The 23,726-nt window shown below is 42.3% G+C and overlaps 3 protein-coding genes, 1 long non-coding RNA gene and 1 pseudogene across 7 annotated transcripts in view; 3 read left to right on the top strand and 2 right to left on the bottom strand.

Annotated features, from left to right (window-relative positions):
• Positions 1-1,927: 1,927 nt before the first annotated feature.
• LOC131140679 (cell division control protein 42 homolog) lies at positions 1,928-5,485 on the top strand (annotated as a pseudogene). The gene is made up of 4 exons (XR_013628095.1): positions 1,928-1,982; positions 2,189-2,484; positions 2,937-2,966; positions 4,022-5,485. The product of XR_013628095.1 is annotated as a cell division control protein 42 homolog (transcript).
• A 2,793-nt stretch (positions 5,486-8,278) lies between these two features.
• Positions 8,279-8,883, bottom strand: LOC131140053 (uncharacterized). Its single transcript, XR_009132339.2, has 4 exons — positions 8,825-8,883; positions 8,655-8,748; positions 8,538-8,592; positions 8,279-8,469 (listed from the first exon to the last, which is right to left on the bottom strand). It is a non-coding gene; the product is annotated as an uncharacterized LOC131140053 (long non-coding RNA).
• Positions 8,884-8,885: 2 nt separating this feature from the next.
• On the bottom strand, positions 8,886-14,168 carry LOC144899795 (B-cell receptor CD22-like; the record flags this gene model as incomplete). The annotated part of the gene is made up of 6 exons (XM_078793248.1): positions 14,105-14,168; positions 11,645-11,998; positions 11,332-11,562; positions 11,004-11,261; positions 10,657-10,917; positions 8,886-9,076 (listed from the first exon to the last, which is right to left on the bottom strand). Coding segments are annotated over exons 1-6 (1,359 nt in total), but the record flags the coding sequence as incomplete, so codon positions are not given.
• On the top strand, positions 14,119-20,513 carry arhgap19 (Rho GTPase activating protein 19). The gene is made up of 12 exons (XM_058075549.2): positions 14,119-14,210; positions 14,627-14,901; positions 15,695-15,775; positions 15,853-16,062; positions 16,141-16,367; positions 16,461-16,547; positions 16,623-16,688; positions 17,754-17,960; positions 18,041-18,142; positions 19,052-19,165; positions 19,242-19,343; positions 19,426-20,513. The coding sequence occupies exons 1-12, from the start codon at positions 14,167-14,169 to the stop codon at positions 19,480-19,482; spliced, it is 1,572 nt and encodes a 523-aa protein (XP_057931532.2). The 5' UTR covers positions 14,119-14,166; the 3' UTR covers positions 19,483-20,513.
• A 2,760-nt stretch (positions 20,514-23,273) lies between these two features.
• LOC131136065 (slit homolog 1 protein-like) overlaps positions 23,274-23,726 on the top strand; it is a 37,815-nt gene continuing 37,362 nt past the window's right edge. For all 3 annotated transcript variants that reach the window (XM_078793597.1, XM_078793598.1, XM_078793599.1), the window contains exon 1: positions 23,274-23,685. In XM_078793597.1, the coding sequence (XP_078649723.1) occupies positions 23,465-23,685 (221 nt within the window). In that variant the 5' untranslated portion in view covers positions 23,274-23,464. The remainder of the gene's footprint in view (positions 23,686-23,726) is intronic.

A 23,726-nucleotide genomic window follows, 5' to 3' on the forward strand; every position in this document is an offset into this window, starting at 1 on the left:
GAGTGTCTCTCAGCTGATCCCATCAAAAAGAGAGATGAGGGGAAGAGGAAAGGCTGGTGGAATTGGGGGGGGGGGGGGGTCCTTGGTCCTTAATCCCAATCTCTAAATTGAGTTAATGTGTTTGCCCGGTCTGCAAGGTCCTAAAGGAGGCCCAAAGATTCTAATTCGATGTCTGCACGCACCCATCTCATATGTAAGTGTAAATAATCTGTTCCAGGGTCAAACTGTGTCCATCATAAAGGCTTTATCAAGCTATCAAGTCTATACATTTTGGTTTCTCGTCCACACGCGGTCATATAATACATACAAAATGTTCCTGAAGTATGGGAAACTTTTTTGTCGATAAAACTTGAATAATGTATCCCAAAAATGTTGTCTTTTAAGCTATTGTTATATGACAGTGTCAATCAAAAGTGAGTATTATTGTCATGGTAAAGTGTACCTGCTGTGTACAGTATGTTGTTTCTAATATCTGCACAGCTTGTGCAAGAATGCTTGGCACGACAGAGCCACAAGGGGGCGACAAACAGTTGCTACACTGTTTGCAGTGTCAGTTGTATGACAAGGATGTTTTTAAGGATGTAGTGCATAAATGCCAGTCAAAGATCCTTTATATTAGGGGTCTCAAACTCCAAGGGGCAGCTGGGTGGGTGAGGCTGGGCCACATCAAGTATTGGGAATCGAACTGGGCATCTCAGGGATACGATACGCCATACATGGCTCCCGATGTGCAGGAAAAACACCAATCAAGTTTTTCTATATAAGAAGAGAGTTGTTTTAAGGACTGACTGTCAAAGATCCTCTATATGACAAGAGTGCTCTGCTGTTTTAGGGAAGTCAAAGATCCTCTATGTGACAGGATGGTGGCGCTACAGTATATTAAATGATATTCTGCAAATAGATGACAAGAGTGCTCTGCTGTTTTGTTGGGGAAGTCAAAGATCCTCTATGTGACAGGATGGTGGCGCTGCAGTATATTAAATGATATTCTGCAAATACACCTGTCAAAGATCCTCTATATGACAAGAGTGCTCTGCTGTTTTGTCTGCTGTTTTGTTGGGGAACTCAAAGATCCTCTATGTGACAGGATGGTGGCGCTGCAGTATATTAAATGATATTCTGCAAATACACCCGTCAAAGATCATCTATATGACGAGAGTGCTCTGCTGTTTTGTTGGGGAAGTCAAAGATCCTCTATGTGACAGGATGGTGGCGCTACAGTATATTAAATAATATTCTGCAAATATACCCTTCAGAGATCCTCTAAATGACAAGAGTGCTCTGCTGTTTTGTTGGGGAAGTCAAAGATCCTCTACGTGACAGGATGGTGGCGCTGCAGTATATTAAATGATATTTTGCAAATACACCCGTCAAAGATCATCTATATGACAAGAGTGCTGTGCTGTTTTGGGGAAGTCAAAGATCCTCTATGTGACAGGATGGTGGCGCTGCAGTATATTAAATGATATTCTGCAAATACACCCGTCAAAGATCATCTATATGACAAGAGTGCTGTGCTGTTTTGGGGAAGTCAAAGATCCTCTATGTGACAGGATGGTGGCGCTGCAGTATATTAAATGATATTCTGCAAATACACCCGTCAAAGATCATCTATATGACAAGAGTGCTGTGCTGTTTTGTTGCGGAAGTCAAAGATCCTCTATGTGACAGGATGGTGACGCTACAGTATATTAAATGATATTCTGCAAATACACCCGTCAAAGATCATCTATATGACAAGAGTGCTCTGCTGTTTTGTTGGGGAAGTCAAAGATCCTCTATATGACAGGGTGGTGGCGCTGCAGTATATTAAATGATATTCTGCAAATACACCCGTCAAAGATCATCTATATGACAAGAGTGCTCTGCTGTTTTGTTGGGGAAGTCAAAGATCCTCTATGTGACAGGATGGTGAATGGTGAATTTGATGTTGTCCAAGGTCCAGGTCTACATGTTCTACATGCACCGCAGAGAGGTCAGAGGTCAGAGGTCAGAGGTCAGTGATTGGCTGCAACATAGAAATGACTATTCTAGAGCAACATCTTTATCCTTTCACTTTGGAGAGCTTTGCTTTGTGGGCGCCCCCCCCCAATAAGCTCCTTATCTTGGCAGCGTTTGGCTCCACCCCCCCCCCCCCCTCGCGGTGAGGATGCTCGCACTCTCCCGCTGTCCTCTTCTTCCCCTGCAGCCATGCTTCCCCCGGACGTCAGCGGCCACAAGCCCTGCCGCCGCTCTTCAGTGGCCACCGCCAACGTTTCCTCGCCGCCTCGCCATCACAAGAGCAGCCGTGACTTCCCACTGGCCCTGAAGCGGCGCCGCTCCGGTCCCGTCCCGGAACGCAGGGTCAACTGTGTCCTGGTCGGGGACGGCGCGGTGGGCAAGACCAGCCTGGTGGTCAGCTACACCACCAATGGATACCCGGCACGGTATGTGCCCACAGCCTTTGACAACTTCACAGGTAGGCTGCAATGATGGAACTCATCTGTTTTGTGCATTCGCCATAATAATAATAATAATAATAATAATAATAATAATAATAATAATAATAATAATAATTTTTTAATTTTATTTAATTTTATTTAATTTTATTTAATTTTATTTAATTTAATTTAATTTAATTTAATTTTATTTAATTTTTTTAATTTTATTTAATTTTATTTTATTTTTTAAAAAGAAAAATAGCCTACTCCAATGTTGTTTTAAACATACTATGTTTTGTGGCTCCAGGCTATTTTTCTTTTAATAAAATAAAATAAAATAAAATAAAATAAAATAAAATAAAATAAAATAAAATAAAATAAAATAAAATAAAATAAAATAAAATAAAATAAAAAGTAAAGTCAAGTAAAGCAATCCAGCAATCGTACGGGGGTGTCGAGCATGACAGGATGTCATCATGATGGGATGTTTTTTGTTTGTCTGTCTGCTCTCGATAGAAATGGGGAGTGGATGACGGAGCGATCAATGTAAGTCATAAGGAATGTGGCATCACGTGACGGCATACTTGAGTAATAAACACAACACTTAACTTAAAACTGTTCTTTCCGAATGCCCGCAAGGCATGCTGGGTAGTCCAGCTGCAGCAATAATAAGAACTATGAACAATGACATTGGATATCAAGAGTATATTAACTCCTTCTTTGCTTCTCCGTCGACCTCCTCAATATTTTGCAATCCAGCAAAATGCGACAAAAGAAAAATACCCAGCATGCCTTGCGGCGTTTGTTTTTTTTTGGCATGGGTTTCGCATGTAAATATTGGATATCAAGAGTATGTTAACGCCTTCTTTACTTCTCCGTCGACCTCCTCATTATTTTGCAATCCAGCAAAATGCGACAAAAAAAAGTACCCAGCATGCCTTGCGGCATTTGTTTTTTTTGGCATGGGTTTTGTATATAAATATTGGATATCAAGAGTATGTTAATGCCTTCTTTACTTCTCCGTCGACCTCCTCATTATTTTGCAATCCAGCAAAATGCGACAAAGAAAAATACCCAGCATGCCTTGCGGCGTTTGTTTTTTTTTGGCACGGGTTTCGCATGTAAATATTGGATATCAAGAGTATGTTAACTCCTTCTTTACTTTTCTGTCGACTTCCTCAATATTTTGCAATCTAGCAAAATGCGACAAAGAAAAATACCCAGCATGCCTTGCGGCGTTTGGGTTTTTTTTGGCATGGGTTTCGCATGTAAATATTGGATATCAAGGGTATGTTAACGCCTTCTTTACTTCTCCGTCGACCTCCTCATTATTTTGCAATCCAGCAAAATGCGACAAAGAAAAATACCCAGCATGCCTTGCGGCGTTTGGCTTTTTTGGCATGGGTTTTGCATGTAAATATTTGTTTGTATGCAACAGGGAGCTTACTTTGTAGGTACTTTGTGTGTTGTTTGGCTAGCACTTTGCCGGCTACATTTCCATGTTAAAGGTTTCGATCCAGATTGGATCCAGTTTGTCAGCAATGTAAACGGAACAGATCCCAAATCTACCATCCTGATGCAGTTTGTCCTCCATGTTTCAGGATGAGCTGGATCGACTCCGCCCTCTCTGCTACCGAAACGCAGACGTCTTTCTGCTGTGCTACAGCGTAGTCCGACCCGCTTCCTTCCGCAATCTGACCCACAAATGGGTGCCCGAAATCCGCCGCCACTGTCCCGGCACGCCACTCGTCCTTGTGGGTACCCAGCTGGACCTGAAGGAGGACGTCCAGGTCCTGATCCAGCTGGCACAGAACCAGGAGCGCCCGGTTGGCTCGGAGGAAGGCCGGCAGCTGGCCCAGCAGCTGGGCGCCGTTGGTTTCGCTGAGTGCTCGGCGCTGACCCAGAAGAACCTGAAGGAGGCGTTCGATTCGGCTATTTTGGCCAGCATCCGTCAGACACAAGATGGCGGCGGCGGTAGCGGTGGCGACGTGCGCCCGCAGAGACTCACCCTGAAGAGGAAGACTCCAGACAAGATCAAGAAGCTCTCAGAAACATGGTGGAGGAAGATCCGATGTCTGGTAGGAGAACACTGTGATCACCTGACGACTTGACCGGCTCGCTTTCTTCAGGCCTCTGATTGGCCGAAATGGTCTTAGAGTTCCTGGTTAGCAGCCACTGTTCCTTTGACATACACTTGTACTATGCTTCACTTCTTTTTACACTTGTACGAATTTCCAACTGAAAACACTGCCTGCATGATGAATAAATCTTCTACCATGGCCACAGTTTGACCCTGGAACGGATGGCGTCAGATGCTGTGTTGAAGTCCCTGAGTGGGCGACGTGAGGGTAATCTGCTAAGAAGCTAACGAGTCCTCTAATTGGAGCAGACAGGACCACCTGGGCGGGATTACAGCAGCATATGGAGCTTGATTCCTCCTCTGTCAAAGATTTACCTGCTTCTTAGGAATGTGGGGGCCATTAGTCCGTCCGGGCGGTGGACAGGAGCTAGAGAGTGAAATATTCCATAAAATATTCCATAAAATAAGGAAATTCCAGGTTTAGATCAGCAATTAAAGTAATATGAATCAAGAAAGGCTGCACGTGTTAGAGTGGTTAGCGCCCTCGGACATCTCTATGTTGAGTTTGCATGTTCTCCCTGTCCTAATAATAATAATAGTAATGACTAGATGATGCAATGTAAAACTGAAACGCTTTGAAAAGGCACAAAAATCGAAATTTTGAATGAAAAACAAGTCGCTCGGAAGCTGAAGCTGGGCTGAAATGCTGTGGAAAATATGCTAAAACATAGAATAAAAGTATGAGTAAATTGGTAGTTTGAGCTCAAATGGGGAATTGAACCATCTTTGGGTCTAGATCTATATGTGCCCTATGATTGGCTGGCCACCATTCCAGGGTGTACCCCGCCTCTCGCCCGAAAATAGCTGGGATAGGCTCCAGCACCCCCCCTTGTGAGGATAAGCGGTAGAAAATGAATGAATGAATTTTACTTGGAACCTCACAGCTTAGGAGACCCTAGGTCGATTCCACGCTCAGCCATCTCTGTGTGGAGTTTGCATGTTCTCCCTGTTCATACATGTCCTAATAATAATAATAGTAATGACTAGATGATGCAATGTAAAACTGAAACGCTTTGAAAAGGCACAAAAATCAAAATTTTGAATGAAAAACAAGTCGCTCGGAAGCTGAAGCTGGGCTGAAATGCTGTGGAAAATATGCTAAAACATAGAATGAAAGTATGAGTAAATTGGTAGTTTGAGCTCAAATGGGGAATTGAACCATCTCTGGGTCTAGATCTATATGTGCCCTATGATTGGCTGGCCACCATTCCAGGGTGTACCCCGCCTCTCGCCTGAAGACAGCTGGGATAGGCTCCAGCACCCCCCCTTGTGAGGATAAGCGGTAGAAAATGAATGAATGAATTTTACTTGGAACCTCACAGCTTAGGAGACCCTAGGTCGATTCCACGCTCAGCCATCTCTGTGTGGAGTTTGCATGTTCTCCCTGTTCATACATGTCCTAATAATAATAATAGTAATGACTAGATGATGCAATGTAAAACTGAAACGCTTTGAAAAGGCACAAAAATCGAAATTTTGAATGAAAAACAAGTCGCTCGGAAGCTGAAGCTGGGCTGAAATGCTGTGGAAAATATGCTAAAACATAGAATGAAAGTATGAGTAAATTGGTAGTTTGAGCTCAAATGGGGAATTGAACCATCTTTGGGTCTAGATCTATATGTGCCCTATGATTGGCTGGCCACCATTCCAGGGTGTACCCCGCCTCTCGCCTGAAGACAGCTGGGATAGGCTCCAGCACCCCCCCTTGTGAGGATAAGCAGTAGAAAATGAATGAATGAATTTTACTTGGAACCTCACAGCTTAGGAGACCCTAGGTCGATTCCACGCTCAGCCATCTCTGTGTGGAGTTTGCATGTTCTCCCTGTTCATACATGTCCTAATAATAATAATAGTAATGACTAGATGATGCAATGTAAAACTGAAACGCTTTGAAAAGGCACAAAAATCGAAATTTTGAATGAAAAACAAGTCGCTCGGAAGCTGAAGCTGGGCTGAAATGCTGTGGAAAATATGCTAAAACATAGAATGAAAGTATGAGTAAATTGGTAGTTTGAGCTCAAATGGGGAATTGAACCATCTCTGGGTCTGGATCTATATGTGCCCTATGATTGGCTGGCCACCATTCCAGGGTGTACCCCGCCTCTCGCCCGAAAATAGCTGGGATAGGCTCCAGTCCCCCCCCTTGTGAGGATAAGCGGTAGAAAATGAATGAATGAATTTTACTTGGAACCTCACAGCTAGGAGACCCTAGTTCGATTCCACCCTGGGCCATCTCTGTGTGGAGTTTGCATGTTCTCCCCGTGCATGCGTGGGTTTTCTCCGGGTACTCCGGTTTCCTCCCACATTCCAAAAACATGCTAGGTTAATTAGCGACTCCAAATTGTCCATAGGTATGAATGTGAGTGTGAATGGTTGTTTGTCTATATGTGCCCTGTGATTGGCTGGCCACCAGTCCAGGGTGTACCCCGCCTCTCGCCTGAAGAAGACAGCTGGGATAGACTCCAGCACCCCCCACGATATATCATATCTAATTATTAAGTACAACATCTAGTATTGTAATGAAATCCCAGAGGTCAGCTTTCTCTCGTTGTAACGCCGCCGGCTGTCAGCGGCGTGGCGTGTGCTCCGCTTGGATAAATCCCGTTAATGGAAGCCGGCAGCAACAGTTGTTTGCCTTCACGCCTTTAAGCCGACACGCGAGAAAGGTGACGACATCACACATCAAAACAAACCGGAGCAGGAAAGCACAGTGACTGGAAGGCTGTGACGTCATCCCAGCACCGCCCACGGCCACTAGGGGGCATGTTGGTGCAATACCAAAGGGTTGGATGGACCCTTTCACGTCATCACTATATCAAAAAAATTCTTTTTTTGTATATTTGTATATCTCCTATTTCTTTGTTGAAGCATTCGTCTTTATTTATGAATGTTCATTTATTCTTATCTTTTTTCTTCACTTATCTATTTGTATTTTTGTATACATTGTTTTATTGTTTTTCTTTGCTTTTCTTCTTGTTACTTAATAATTTAGCTTCATTTATTGTTGTTTATTCTCAATGTATTGTATTATTATAGATACTAAATATAATGAATAGAATACAATATAATAGCAATATGACATACAGTATGATATATAAATATATTTGTATGGTGTCATTTATTTTATAAACTATTGCTTACTTAGCCGTTATTATTTTCAGTTTATTTTTAAATTCTTTTTATAATAATTTTCTTTATTTAATTTTAATTTAGTATTTTTAATGTAAGAAATATAATTTTATTACATTTTTAACAGCATTTTATTACATTAAAAAAAATCAATATTTTTTTTAAATTTAATTTTAAGTTAGTATTTTAATGTAAGAAATATAATTTTAATACATTTTTAACAGCATTTTCTTACCTTTTTGTATTACATTAAAAATATTTATTATTAATAAAATAAGAATATAATAATATAATATAATAATAATAGTTGTCTCATAATTAAAATAATAATGATAATAATAATAATAATATTTTAATTATTTTTGCAAAAAATATATGATTGTAAAATAATAAATATTATTATTATTATGAAAATATACAAAAAAGAAATTCGTTAATATTATTATTATTATTATTATTATTTTGCAAAAATATTTATCTTTTTTGTTTTAATTATTATTTATTTTGTATATTATATTTTAATTATAATATTTATATTTCTATCCAGGCTATTGTCTGTACATTAATTAATTGACTTTTTAATGGTTTATCTTTATTTATTGTAGCTTATTTTCAATTTTTTCCATGTATTTTTTTTTTTTTTTTACTTTTTAAACTTCATTCTCGACATGTAACAGGAAGTGTTCTCCAAGGATGGTGAAGGTCATAGCGCGTCCTCTTGGCTGACGCGCGTCACAGCTCTGCAGTGCGGATGATCTCATAGTCGCCATCGTCCATCGGCTGAGGACAAGATGTCGCCGGTGAGACGGGATTCACGTCTCGGAAAAGAAACACGAGAACATTCTCACCTCTGAAGCCTGAACGAGCTCATTCGGTTCTACGGTTGTCTTCCTGCGTGAAGTTCTTTGGAAAAGGAACACAGCATGACGACCTTGTTCGGGAAGTCAGAGGAAAAGACTTTTTACCTAAAGTGCAGGATCAGCGGGATCAGCGGGATCAGCAGGAACAGAAGCGCCACACTCAGCCTGATGATGTTATTCCTGATTGTGTGGAATTCTCCTACACGTGGACACGGATGTCTTCAGTGGACATGGATGTTGTGGAAAAAAAAAGGTCTAAAGGTCAAAAGTCTTACCATTCATGTCCACGGTGATGTTGTGGCGCCCCCTGCTGTTGCGGGCTTCACAGGAATACTTCTCAATCTCCTCTGGTCTGAAGTCCACGATGGTGAGCGTGGGACCTGACGCCAGAGGAGACGACGTGTCCTCCTTGTACCAGGTGTAGCTAGCAGCCGGGTTAGCATCGCTGTGGCAAGTCAGTGTTAGCCTGATGCCTGCCGCTATTTTATTGGACGGGACCGTAGACACGGAGAGGTTCTTTGGAGCATCTGGGGAACAAAATACTTTCATGTAGGACCTCTGGATGTGAACTTTGAATTCTACAAGGAAACTGCCACCTAAACCAAACCTTCATGTTGGATTATGGTACTTAGACTGGACCTCTATGTTAGATTTTGGTACCTAAACTGGACCTTCATTTTGGATCAGACCTCCAAACTGGACTTGGGTACCTAAACTGGACCTTCATTTTGGACTTACACTAGACTTCCTGATTGAACATTGGTATCTAAATTAAAGCTCCATGTTGGAACTTTGGAACGTATACCGGTTTTCCAGGTTGGACTTCAATACCTGATTGGTACTAAACTGGACCCCAATGTTGGACCAGACCTCCATACTGGACTTTGGTAGCTGAACTGGACCTCCATGTTAGACTTTGGTACTAAAGTGCACCCCTATGTTGGACTGGACCTCCAAACTGGACTTGGGTATTTAAACTGGACCTCCATCTTTGACTTAGTGCATCCATGTTGGGCTTTAGTACTTAAACTGGATCTCCATATTTTACTTTGGATGTTCATGTTGGACTTTGGTACTTAAACTGGACCTCCATCTTTGACTTAGTGCATCCATGTTGGACTTTGGTACTTAAACTGGATCTCCATATTTTACTTTGGATGTTCATGTTGGACTTTGGTACTTAAACTGGATCTCCATCTTTGACTTAGTGCATCCATGTTGGACTTTGGTACTTAAACTGGATCTCCATCTTTGACTTAGTGCATCCATGTTGGACTTTGGTACTTAAACTGGACCTCCATCTTTGACTTAGTGCATCCATGCTGGACTTTGGTACTTAAACTGGATCTCCATATTTTACTTTGGATGTTCATGTTGGACTTTGGTACTTAAACTGGATCTCCATCTTTGACTTAGTGCATCCATGTTGGACTTTGGTACTTAAACTGGATCTCCATCTTTGACTTAGTGCATCCATGTTGGGCTTTAGTACTTAAACTGGATCTCCATATTTTACTTCAGATGTTCATGTTGGACTTTGGTACTTAAACTGGATCTCCATCTTTGACTTAGTGCATCCATGTTGGACTTTGGTACTTAAACTGGATCTCCATATTTTACTTCAGATGTTCATGTTGGACTTTGGTACTTAAACTGGACCTCCATCTTTGACTTAGTGCATCCATGTTGGACTTTGGTACTTAAACTGGACCTCCATCTTTGACTTAGTGCATCCATGTTGGACTTTAGTACTTAAACTGGATCTCCATATTTTACTTTGGATGTTCATGTTGGACTTTGGTACTTAAACTGGATCTCCATCTTTGACTTAGTGCATCCATGTTGGGCTTTTGTACTTAAACTGGACCTCCATCTTTGACTTAGTGCATCCATGTTGGGCTTTAGTACTTAAACTGGATCTCCATATTTTACTTTTGATGTTCATGTTGGACTTTGGTACTTAAACTGGACCTTCATATTTGACTTCAGATGTTCATGTCGGACTTTAGTACTTAAACTAGACCTCCATCTTTGACTTGGTGCATCCATGTTGGGCTTTTGTACTTAAACTGGATCTCCATATTTGACATCAGATGTTCATACTCACACTGGACATCAATGAAGACCGAAGAAGAATTGACACGTCCAAATTTATTGTCAGCCTGGCAGCAGAACATTCCAGCATCTCCGGGGCGGATGTGGAGGAAACTGTAACGTTCTTGACCTTTTTGGGTCAGAATTCGGTTGTCCTTGTACCAGGTGTATCTAGCGGCCGGGTTGGCGTCACCACGGCAGGTCAGGGTCACCGGCTGTCCCTCCTCGATGACGTGAGACGGACTCACAGACAAAGAGGACGACCTGGGAGCATCTGAAGAACGTTGGAGGTTATACTTTGGTTTGTGTTGAGAAACATACGAAAACACGAAATCTACGTATAAACGTCTTGACACTGACATTGGACATCGACCACGACGGACTCCGATGTGATATTTCCCAGCTGGTTTTGAACACTACAGTAATAGTCATCCGAGTCTGAAGACTGGATGGACTTGAAGACCAGCTGGGAGTCATTGTGGTCTAGACGTGTGGTCCCCTTGTACCAAAACACGCTTGCGGCAGGTTGAGCATCGCTTTTGCAGTCCAGAGCGACTGCAGACCCCTCGACGATGTCTCCCGGCGGACTCACCGACACACCGTCAAGCCTTGGAGGATCTGAACCACACAAAGCGGACTTCGGTTCAGCAACAGATGTTTCAGGTTGACGGTCAGGATTTAAACTCACACACTGAAGGAGAACGGGAATGCTCGAACCCCAGGAATGCGCAGGACACGTTGTCGTCGGGATGTAACCAAGTCGAGTAGGACCAAAGACTTTGACTGTGGACATGTCGGCCATTTTTGAACCAGATACACTTGGCCCACATAGCCATAGTGGGACAGGTGCTAATACACTGAAAGTCCGCTTCGGTGTGGTACCGTGTGAAAGTTGCTCTGATCACTTTCACATGGGAATCTGGCGGGGAAAAGCATACCATTCACACTCAACACATCGGGATTTGTTCTGAACTGAAGTGGTCAGGACCGCTTGGCGTTACCTGATACAAACAAGTTGACTCCAGGCGTTCCGATGAAGCTCCTCCCGATCCCCTTGAGGGCATGTACGGTTGTGAGTTTCAACATGTAAATACCCGCGTCGCTGTCTCTCAGGTCCAAGATTGTCAGGGTGCAGTGGTTGGCTGGATCACAGCTGGACTCCATGCGACCCGTGTACTGCGGATGTCGACTCAGCTCTATGTGTGTACTTTGAGGACGTTTCAGAAACCACGATGATTTCACCAGAGTGAAAATCGTCTGGCGGCTGTAGAAGCTGTGTATTTCCACCGTTGAGCCTTTAAAGGCGCAAATCTGTTTCGAAGGGTAAGTGACATCCAAGTCCTGACCCGGAAGCGCTACAACATACAGAAAAGCACAAAACTCAATGACCTGTTTTTCAACTCAAACCCGTTTTTCTCGTCATTCATCTTGATGACCGTCACACGCTTTTGTCTGGATTGGAGCGAGGTGTCCTTTTGTTAGCAATCTTCACTGGCTAAATGTACTGCAAAAAAAAGGTCAGTAAGGATAATTCAGGCGGCATGGCGCGCAGACCTCACAGCTAGGAGACCAGGGTTCAATTCCCACCCTGGGCCATCTCTGTGTGGAGTTTGCATGTTCTCCCCGTGCATGCGTGGGTTTTCTCCGGGTACTCCGGTTTCCTCCCACATTCCAAAAAACATGCTAGGTTAATTGGCGTAAATTCCAAATTGTCCATAGGTGTGAGTGTGAATGGTTGTTTGTCTATATGTGCCCTGTGATTGGCTGACCACCAGTCCAGGGTGTACCCCGCCTCTCGCCTGAAGAAGACAGCTGGGATAGGCTCCAGCACCCCCGCGACCCTCGTGAGGACAAGCGGTAGAAAATGAATGAATGAATTAATTATATTTTATAATAAATATAACAATAATAATAGTAATAATAATTGTTATTATTAATTCATAATAAATTATTTAATATTAATAATTAATGTGTATTAGTAATTATTTTATTATTTATTTTATTTTATTATTATTACTATTATCATTATTACTAATATAATATATTAAAATAATACATTATATTATTATGATCTAATAAATATAATATAATACATTATATTATTACATTATATTAATAATACATTATTATACATATACATACTTATACATATTATTATTATTATTATTATTATTATTATTATTATTATTATTATTATTATTATTCAGGATTGAAATGAAAGCAGGTGGATAAAGGAAGCCCAAATTTTTAATCTGTGGTGTACACACAAGACATAATTAATTCTCATATTTTTCATAACTGCATTCAAGACTGGCATGATGACCAGAGAGCTACGTTCCAATCATAAACTGTATAAGGTTCCTAAAATATTTTGACAAGTCAATAGGTCATTACTTAGGCCTATAAATATATTTTTTAATTGTGCAATAAATATTTTACAATAAAAATAATTTAAAAATTAATATTTGCAAAAATGAATCATATTTTTAATGACCTCTCATGGTCCACCTGTAGTACCACCACGCCCCACACTTTGGGAATCACTAGTATAGAGTAACACAATACATCACATAATACACATGCAGTACCTGGCATAGAGAGAAGGAGCACCACAACTGAAGCTGATAAGCGCATATCTGGACCCCCTTCCGAACGTGGACGCTACTGTCGTGTTTGTACAATATGAAGTAAAATGTAAAAAAATGAATGTGGTAAAAAGAGGAAGCTATTTCTGTTTTTTTTAAACTGCTTTGCAGGCGATTGGCAGAGATGAACTTTAATCATCTTCATCATCAGTGCGAAGACTGGGGGTGTGAAATGCTGATGTTCGTCATGTTGCCCAACCAGCACAGTCTGGCCTCTCTAAGGCCTTGGAGATAAAGGGCCTCTAACATGTCATGTCCCTCGGGTGTACTCCTTCCTGATCCTATCCATCCTGGTCACTCCCAATGTGAACCTCAGCATCCTGAGAAAAGGCAATTCATTCATTTTCTACTGCTTATCTTCATGAGGGTCGCGGGGGTGCTGGAGCCTATCCCAGCTGCCTTCTTCGGGTGAGAGGCGGGGTACACCCTGGACTGGTGGCCAGCCAATCACAGGGCACATATAGACAAACAACCATTCACACTCACATTCATACCTATAGACAATTTGGAGTCGCCAATTAAACTAGCATGTTTTTTTTTAATGTGGGAGGATGCACATGCATGGGGAGAACACTGCCCAGAAAAGGCAACATTAGAAAAAAAATATTATAAAATGTTAATCAATATACTTGCTTTTTTTCGACAACCAGTCAAAACCAATTTAATGATATGTAACAGAAATATAGACCGCAGCACTACGAATGTTTTTTTTTTGTGTGTGTGTTGTGACAAGTGAGCCACATTTAAACTGACCAATCACAATTACGACTCAAGCAAAATGTAGCCTGGATGCCCCGCCTTTAACCGGAAACCAACCAATGGCTGAAGAAGTGGGCGGGGTCTGCAAAACAACAGCGGCAGATTCGAAGCGAGCAAACATGGCGGCGGGTCGGGATGTCGACGAAAACACACAAAATAGAAGGTAATGATGAATTAAGTTCGATATTGTGACGCTTCAGTGCTATTCTTCGTACCCTCTTACGTCCAATGCGCAACACTGCTAAATGTAAAAGCTGATATAATCGTACATTCCCATATACATCGTAATGTCACCACTATGAATGTGTATGTTAGCTACTTGTGGCCACAGTCAAATCAACACGTCACACATTCGTTACTAGTATTTTTTCTGTACTGACTGACATCTATTTTGTAGAATGCAACGTTAATTCAACATGAAAGAATAGTTCCTAATAAGCTGAGGTTACATTTCAGACATTTTTAAAATTGTGTTAAATTCAAATGTATTTGTACCTGATCCTGTTTTAAATAAAGTTGCTGTACTTTCAATGTCAATATAAAACCAGCACTCCATAGTGTGAAACGTTCCTCCATCAGAAGCACACAGGTCTCTGTGGTGGTCCATCAAGATGATTCCCAAGGAGGGTCCAACACCGTCCGTCAGCCCGTCATCTTCAACCCAGACTTCTTTGTGGAGAAACTCCGCCATGAGAACGCTGACGTTTTCCTGGAGCTGGTGTTGAGTAACATCACTCGCCTCATCGATCTTCCTGGAACCGAGTTCTCGCAGCTCATCGGGGAGGAGGGCTCCAAGACTCCCACGGCTGGGAATGGGGGCTTCTTCCGTTCCTTGAACTTCCTCAAGCGCAAAGGTCAGGCTGCTATTTGAGCACAAGTCTTGTGTTTAGTTTAGTTTAGTTTAGTTTAGTTTAGTTTAGTTTTTGTTTAGTTTAGTTTTTGTTTAGTTTTTGTTTAGTTTTGTTTTTGGTTAGTTTTTGTTTAGTTTTTGTTTTTGGTTAGTTTTGTTTAGTTTTTGTTTAGTTTTTGTTTAGTTTTTGTTTAGTTTTTGTTTTTGGTTAGTTTAGTTTAGTTTTTGTTTAATTTGGTTTAGTTTTTGTTTAGTTTAGTTTTTGTTTTGTTTAGTTTAGTTTAGTTTTTGTTTTTGTTTTTGTTTTTGTTTAGTTTTTGTTTTTGTTTTTGTTTAGTTTTTGTTTTTGTTTAGTTTTGTTTAGTTTTTGGTTAGTTGTTGTTTAGTTTTGTTTTTGTTTAGTTTAATTTGGTTTAGTTTTTGTTTAGTTTAGTTAGTTTAGTTTTTGTTTAGTTTAGTTAGTTTAGTTTTTGTTTAGTTTTTGTTTTTGTTTAGTTTTTGTTTTTTAGTTTTGTTTTTGTTTTGTTTTTGTTTAGTTTTTGTTTTGTAGTTTTTGTTTAGTTTTTGTTTTTGGTTAGTTTAGTTTTTGGTTAGTTTTTGTTTAGTTTTGTTTTTGTTTAGTTTAATTTGGTTTAGTTTTTGTTTAGTTAGTTTTGTTTTTGTTTTTGTTTAGTTTTGTTTAGTTTTGTTTAGTTTTGTTTAGTTTGTTTAGTTTAGTTTTAGTTTTCGTTTAGTTTAGTTTAGTTTAATTTTTGTTTAGTTTAGTTTAGTTTCATGCAAGTGTGATTCTCTCTCAGATAAAGCCGCCATGTTTGGTACAACGCTGTCAGACAGCTCCCTCGCTCAGATGTACCAGCTCATCGAATACCTCAGTAAAAGTAAGTCCGCCTCCAGACCATCGTCATCACAATCGGCGTCTCCAAATCTAATCCCCACCCATTTTTGTCCCACCCAGACCTGCACATAGAGGGTCTGTTTCGAGTCCCAGGGAACAGTGTTCGGCAGCAGGCCCTGAAGGAGCTCCTCAACAGCGGCGCTGACGTGGACCTGAAGTCCGGAGACTTCCATCCCAACGACGCGGCGACGCTGCTCAAGGCGTTCCTGGGGGAGCTGCCTGAACCCCTGCTCACGCACAGACACTTCCATGCGCATCTGAAGATAGCTGGTAGGACGATACCAATACTTATTTGCGGGCGGGAACTGCATCATGTGACCTCATGTGTCCGCACCCACTTCCTTCCAGACATGACTTTGTTTGACGAGCAGGGCAACAAGACGTCTGCACCAAACAAGGAGCGTCAGATTGAAGCCCTGCAGCTTCTCTTCCTGCTCCTGCCCGCCGCCAACCGCTCGCTGCTCAAGCTGCTGCTGGACCTCCTTTATCACACGGCCAAGCAGCAGGACAAAAACAAGATGTCCGCCTTCAATCTGGCGCTCATGTTCGCCCCGCATGTGCTGTGGCCACGACACGTAAGTGGCGTCCATCGAAGAATGGGTTTCATTACTGGCGTCATAGTTTTCAGCCGTGTCATGATGTTCTGGTGCTTCCGTTTCGTGCTGCAGATGACGGCCCAAGACCTGAAAGACAAGCTGAAGACGCTCAACAACAGCATGGCTTTCCTCATCAGGCATTCCCAGAAGCTCTTCCGGGTGATTAACGCATGTGCACACAGAGGTCCAAAAAGGGGGCCAGTGTGTGTAATATTTGGATTTGTTGTTGCTCAGGCTCCGGTTTACTTGCGGGAATATGCCAGAGCACACTTCATGAAGAGCACAGCCCTGAGGAGTAAGGTACAGTACTGGTACAGTTGCTCCTCATGAATCAAAATGGCTGTTAAGAATATGTAGTATTCTACATTGGTCAGTAATGTTACTGTAATATTTTGCTATTATTAGCTAATTTTCTCTTAAATATCTTAACAAGTGTTCTCCCCGTGCATGCGTGGGTTTTCTCCGGGTACTCCGGTTTCCTCCCACATTCCAAAAACATGCTAGGTTAATTAGCAACTCCAAATTGTCCATAGGTATGAATGTGAGTGTGAATGGTTGTTTGTCTCTATGTGCCCTGTGATTGGCTGGCCACCAGTAACCCCGCCTCTCGCCCCAAAGACAGCTTTGATAGGCTCCAGCATACATATGTTGAGTGTTAAGTTGCTGTGTGATGAGTTTAGTGTTTTTTTTCTGAGATGGCATTGTGACTCCCACTATCAGCTGGGATAGGCTCCAGCACCCCAGCGACCCTCGTGAGGATAAGCGGTAGAAAATGAATGAATGCTATGAAGGCGGGACTGCACGGCGGACGAGTGGTTAGCGCGCAGACCTCACAGCAAGGAGACACGGGTTCAGTTCCCATCTCTGTGTGGAGTTTGCATGTTCTCCCTGTGCATGCGTTGGTTTTCTCCGGGTACTCCGGTTTCCTCCCACATTCCAAAAACATGCTAGGTTAATTAGCGACTCCAAATTGTCCATAGGTATGAATGTGAGTGTGAATGGTTGTTTGTCTATATGTGCCCTGTGATTGGCTGGCCACCAGTCCAGGGTGTACCCGCCTCTTGCTCGAAGACAGCTGGGTGAGGCTCTAGCACGCCCCGCGAAAATGAATGAATATCTTAACAAGTGTTTTTTGGTGACTATAGGGGTGCTATTTCATGTCTGCAGAACTCTGATTTATAAGGTTGTAAACAGGTTTTCTATATTCAAACTCCAAAAATGCTCAATTTATAAAGAAGGAATCCTACTTCTTAGAAATTCACTCGTTACTGTCTGGTCGTCAAAGTAAAATGTCTTCAAGGTTGAGACGGTATTCCGTCTCTTCGGGTTAAGTCACTAACGCGTCTGTGACGTCATCACATCCAGGATGATCTGGACCTGCTAGCGGTGAGCAACTCGCCCACCCGGCGGGCAGCGTTGCCGCTCAAGAGGGCTGGGGTCCCGATCCCGTCCGCCCCGGAGCAGTACCAGTCTCCTTCTCAGCAGTACACGGAGGAGGCGCTGAAGGAGCTCTTTCAACACGTGCACCACAACATGCCGGACTCGGCTAAAAAGAAGAAACTGATCCGACAGGTCTGTTTTTTTTGTTTTGTTTAGATTTTTTTTCAAGGTACTTGCACACGAGTCAGCTCATGTGTGTGTTGACTCTGCAGTTGGTCAAACAGACCGCCGTGACCACACCCAACAAGGAGCACAGCCTTCCCCCTCCCAGCAAGAAGCACCCGCGGTCTCGCTCGTTTGGAGGACTCATCAAGGTACTGACGCTGACTCCGCCTTCAGACAGGGGGCGGGGGAAATTTATATTTTTAGTCTCATGTTTCTTTGCAGGACATAATGTGAATGTAAATCAGGGGTCTCAAACTCAATTTACTTGGGGGGCCACTGGAGCTAGGGTCTGGGTGAGACAGGGCCGCATCAGGTTTTCCAAAAAAAAAAAAAACGCATTTATTAAAAACTGAATAAACTTTGCTTTGGTTTAGATTTTCTACAAGAAAAGCTCTGATAAAACATTCCATTGTTCTTAAATATCTTACTTTTTATTTTTCTACACAAAATAAGATGAAAAATAAATAAACAAGTCAAGAATAAAGAAAATCAATCAGTAATAAATATAATAATAATAATAATAAAACGACAAATAATAAAAACTTAAGAAACCACATATAGTTGGTGGGTAGACAAATTATTTTTTTTCAGATTAAAATGAACAAAGCATTATTAGAGCCCTGTAGACATGAAAAAACACGACTATAGTCACATTTATACTCTTTATTTACAACATATTGCGCAACTGCAGGGTCTTGAGACACATGCTAACTCGCAAACTAGAGAGCTAGCGACCTAAACGGTAGCCTTCAAGTTATTTCCTTTAAACTTAAATAGCCAAAAACTTACCACTTCCACACGGATAGGGAGGATAACTATTAACATGAACATTAATCAAACGTAATAATTTTTTTTCTGGGTACATGATACCATACAGCATCCATATCAAACTTGCGCGGGCCGCACTAACATTAAACTTTCATATCAAGGCGGGGGCCTCAAAGTGGTGTCCTGCGGGCCACATTTGGCCCACGGGCCGCGTGTTTGAGACCAATGATGTAAATAGAATAGCCTGACGTCACAAATACGGTGACGGCATGCGTGCGCTCTGCTTCCAGCGTAAAGCTCGTGCGGATCAGCTGACAACAGAGCAGCGAGTGAGGCACGTGTCACCCGACGCCGTTGCCAGGGCAGCCCGAAAACACGGCAAGGAGAACATCGTCCTGCCGGAGGTGACCGCCGTCTCCCGCATCCTTCCGATCACACCAATGAGTTTTAACATCCTTAATTACCTTTTCACATGCGCAGGTGAAAAGTCCGCTAAATGGCGCCATGCGAGGGAGGGCGGGGCTCGTGCTGAAGAACCCTGACTTCCACTTTCATAGGGACAAAGCCGTGAAGCTGTCCAAGGTACCGCTCGTCCACTCATTACCTCGCTCATACATCACCCCGTCCTTCCCACTCTGATCTAATCTTGCGCATCTCTCAGCAGGACACGCCCTCCATCGCCAGGATTTGCTTCTCGCCGCCTCACGAAGTCTCGCTGTAGATCCTTATCTTGCGGTTTTTCTGCGTCCCACCACGTAACAGTTTTAATATAACGTTACACCTGCCTGACACTTAATTAGGTACACTATCAGCTAGGATCCAGCTTTTAAAAAATAATGTTGACGTTAGAGCTGTTTCTAATATTTCACCACCTTAAAAAAATTAACGGTACTTTGGGATATAATGTGGCCCGTAATTAATTTATTTCAGCACATGGGAAAATGTGTCCTTTTTTTTTTTAAGCAAATGTGAACAGAAACAATTAGATGTCTTTTTATTTTTAACATGAATACCATCTTCCATAATGTGAAATATTTTTATTTTTGTTGCACAGGCAGCCATAACCACTAGCTATCTTTTATTACCGCTGTTACTCATTTTACACTAATACACACACTGTAGATGCCTCACATTATGTCTAATGGCCAGTAGGAGGCGGGCACTCGGTTGCCATGACAACACAATTGCGCTTCAGATCATCCCGCGTATCCCCAAAGTAACAGGAAGTTACGTCCAATCTTTAGGACACTTTATATGGAACATGTTACTAAGTGTATATTGTTTACATGTCATTTTTTAAAATTGTTTGTGTTTGTTTGTTCGTCCCGCCATCTTGACGCGTTGTTGTTGTTCTGTCTTTTTTTTTCTTTAGTTCTTTACAGGAAAGGAAGGTTCGGGTTTTTCGATATTTAAAATGGAATTGGCAAAAGTGTTTCTATGTGAGGACAGTGACTATGGAGGATATGTCACAGTTATCCTTATGGAAGTTTGAAAAGTGGCGTTGACGTGTTTGTGGAACGTGATCTTCAAGTGACCTTCCTTCCTTGTGTGTCGTACGACAATTCCACTTTGAACATTTTTTTTTATTTTTATCCCGGACTCGTGTGGGAATTTGGTAACATCCAAACTAAGCTTTATGTGTTCTGTCGTGGAGAGAAACATAAAGCTATCCCGAGCTGAACATTTGTGGATAATGAGTTTATTTTCTAATGTTGCTGTAATATAACACGTTAGCAAGAGTCCACTTTGGATTAAAACGTCTCATACATCATGTGTTTACTTTTTATATATGTCGTAAGCATTTATAATGAATCTAAAATGTAGTTAGCCAATCAGCGAGGCTTTTACTGGCAAGCAAATGCAATGCGTCTGTTTGTCCACGAGAGGGTGCTATGGTACACCTGGAACTCGTAGCAGAAGCTTACCGCAGCTAAATGACGTCATTGGCATCCTTTAACACTATTGTGCGTCTTTCCACAATTCACGTGATCTCACGTGTATTGTCATTAGGGTTATGTTTTTGCTGGTATTTATCTATTTGTCTATTTCACTTCAAAATAACCTGAAGTTCAGGAATTGTGGGAAATTGAGGTTTTGGAGGTGATGCAAAATTCTAAAACTAATTTCCTAAAACTAATTATCAGCAACTAACATTAGCAATTCCAGTTCGATTCCACCCTCAGCCATCTCTGTATGAGGTATGAATGTGAGTGTGAATGGTTGTTTGTCTATATGTGCCCTGTGATTGGCTGGCCACCAGTCCAGGGTGTACCCAGACAGCTGGGGTAGGCTCCAGCACCACAGTGATCCTAATGAGGATAATTGGTAGAAAATGAATTAATACTAGGTGTTAGCATGCTAACGTTAGCATAGTAAAATTTGTATCAATTTTCCCAACAAGACATACAAATATAAGCCCTTAGTACTATTATGCTATATGTTACCATTGTAGCATTGCTAGCATGCTAACATTAGCATAGTAAAATTTGTATCAATTTTCCTAACAAAACATATATAAGCCCTTAGTACTATTATGCTATATGTTACCATTGTAGCATTGCTAGCATGCTAACATTAGCATAGTAAAATTTGTATCAATTTTCCTAACAAGACATATATAAGCCCTTTGTACTATTATGCTATATGTTACCATTGTAGCATTGCTAGCATGCTAACATTAGCATAGTAAAATTTGTATCAATTTTCCTAACAAGACATATATATAAGCCCTTAGTACTTTTATGCTATATGTTACCATTGTAGCATTGTTAGCATGCTAACATTAGCATAATAAAATTTTTATAAATTTTTCCAACAAGACATATATAAGCCCTTAGTACTTTTATGCTATATGTTACCATTGTAGCATTGTTAGCATGCTAACATTAGCACTCTAAATGTCTAGAAAAAATGAACATAGCACTAATATTTATGTTGTAAGTCACAATATGGGGGAATTATGGGACTTGGCGGAGGTTTGCGCTCTAGTTAAGTTTACAACTCCACCGTATCATGCTCACAACTGTTATTTTTGTTAGCGAAAGAAGCACCTCACTTATGAAAGTACTATCTTGTCAAGGGACAAGACAATATAAAGGTAAGCTGGATATACTTTAAAGTAGTAAGTGTACTATCCAATGAAAATGAGTCAACACAGCATTATTGTTGAAATAGCTGGTAGCACCGTGGCGGTGTGTCCACGAGTGCTACCAGCCTTAGGGAACCACGGTCCTTTGAGGCGAATGATCAATTCCATTGATTAAGTGGCCTTCCATTTCACTTTAGAAATATTAAAAAATAATCAGAATTCTATTTTTTTCCTTTGAGCTGAACTCGTTGGTGTGAAGGTAAGAGTTTGTGATACGGGATCTTCATTCATTCACTTCCCATCCCCATTTATGACACTATTATGTCCCCTAGAAATGAAGTGGGGACCCCCTCCGGCGATGTCAACATGGCCTCCCTGCCTTTGTCCTGCCTTTGTGGCAGATGATGGCCGGATGAGTCATTGAGTGGAGTCGCACAAAAGGAAGTGTCTGGACGCTGCCTGTGGCCAATTTGTTTTCCATCACTTGGGGGGCCAGGGCGGGGGGGGGGGGGACATGCTCAAATAGACCGGACCCGCCACACTGGCAGCGTGGCCACGGGGCAGTCATCATTCACAGAAGGTGACGCCCAGGAAAAAAAAAAAACAGGTGGGAGCCCCCACTGGGGACATACTTTTGAAAATATTCTTGTTTGAGTCAGTTTCAGGGTTCTCTTGTGGACAGATGCATAGATATACATTGTTAGTGTTAAGTTGCTGTGTGATGAATTTAGTGTTTTTTTGTTTTTTTTTTGGAAGATGGCACCGTGAGTCAGACTGTTATATTGAGTAATGACCTCCCGCAATTTCCAATATGGATGACAAGCTCGTTCATCGCTCATGATTGGCTCCTCAAGTCAAGAGTTTCCTGGCCTTCGCAGACTCCTGCACCCCGCAAGTCCAACTTGTCTACAAATATAGGTAAATTTGCAACGTATCAGTATCAGCACATCAATTACGCTCTCAGAGCCCCGCCCACAACTGACGCCCAGACCCCTTCTTCCTAAAAATAAAAAAACATGAATGGTTCGATTTCTTTATGTTTTCCTAAGAGTTAGCGTGTCAGATTCTTTCCTGTACCGTAAGGGCTAGTTCCTCTCCAGCAGCATCCCCCTCCCGTGACTACCTCAACTCCCTTCTTCCACCCCCTTGGGCGGGGCGAGGGGGGGCATACAGTAGAGAGAGGCTGAATAGAGGGGAGTTCACCCCTGGTGCTGGAGGGGGTCAGAGAGGGGGGAGCTGTGGGAGGCGGAGTCTTGTTGCTGTTATTTGTAAAGGCTTTTAATGGATGATTGCGCTCTCTCTCTTCTGTGTGTGTGTGTGTGTGATGCAGAGAGAGAGAGACAGGGAGTCCCCCTCACCCCCTCCCCCCGCCTTGCTTCCCCCTAGTGGTTGGCTGCTGTGTGCACAATGACTCAATGAGAAGCGAGCAGAGAGGAAAATAGGGGGCAGAGAGAGCTGAAGCAGACAAGGTCTTTTTAGTTCTGGTTCTGAAGGTCTCACCCCACCCTGGGCCCGAGCAGATCCCCGAGCTGACCCCCCCCCCTCCTCCTTCTTCCAGTGTTACTGTGCATCCACTTCTGAAGGAGGCAAACTCCTGCATCACCCCCGGGGGAGCATGGAGAGGTCAAGAAGATGCCGACCGGTGCTGCTGCTGCTGCTGGTCCCGGGTCGAGTGCCCCTGTGGACACTGATGCACCTCCTGCTGGTGCTGTTGGCGGGCCGGGGGTGTGTGGAGGCATGCCCGGCGCCATGCAGCTGTCTGGGGAACACGGTGGACTGCCACGGCCTCGGGATCCATGCTGTGCCCAAGAACATCCCAAGAGGAACAGAGAGGCTGTGAGTAACACTGTATGTGTGTGTGTGTGTGTATTGGCAAG

This window comes from Doryrhamphus excisus, linkage group LG9 (assembly GCF_037039965.1).
Source record: "Doryrhamphus excisus strain RoL-2023G ecotype Guam linkage group LG9, RoL_Dexc_Guam_v1.1, whole genome shotgun sequence".
NCBI classification, from domain to species: domain Eukaryota; kingdom Metazoa; phylum Chordata; class Actinopteri; order Syngnathiformes; family Syngnathidae; genus Doryrhamphus; species Doryrhamphus excisus.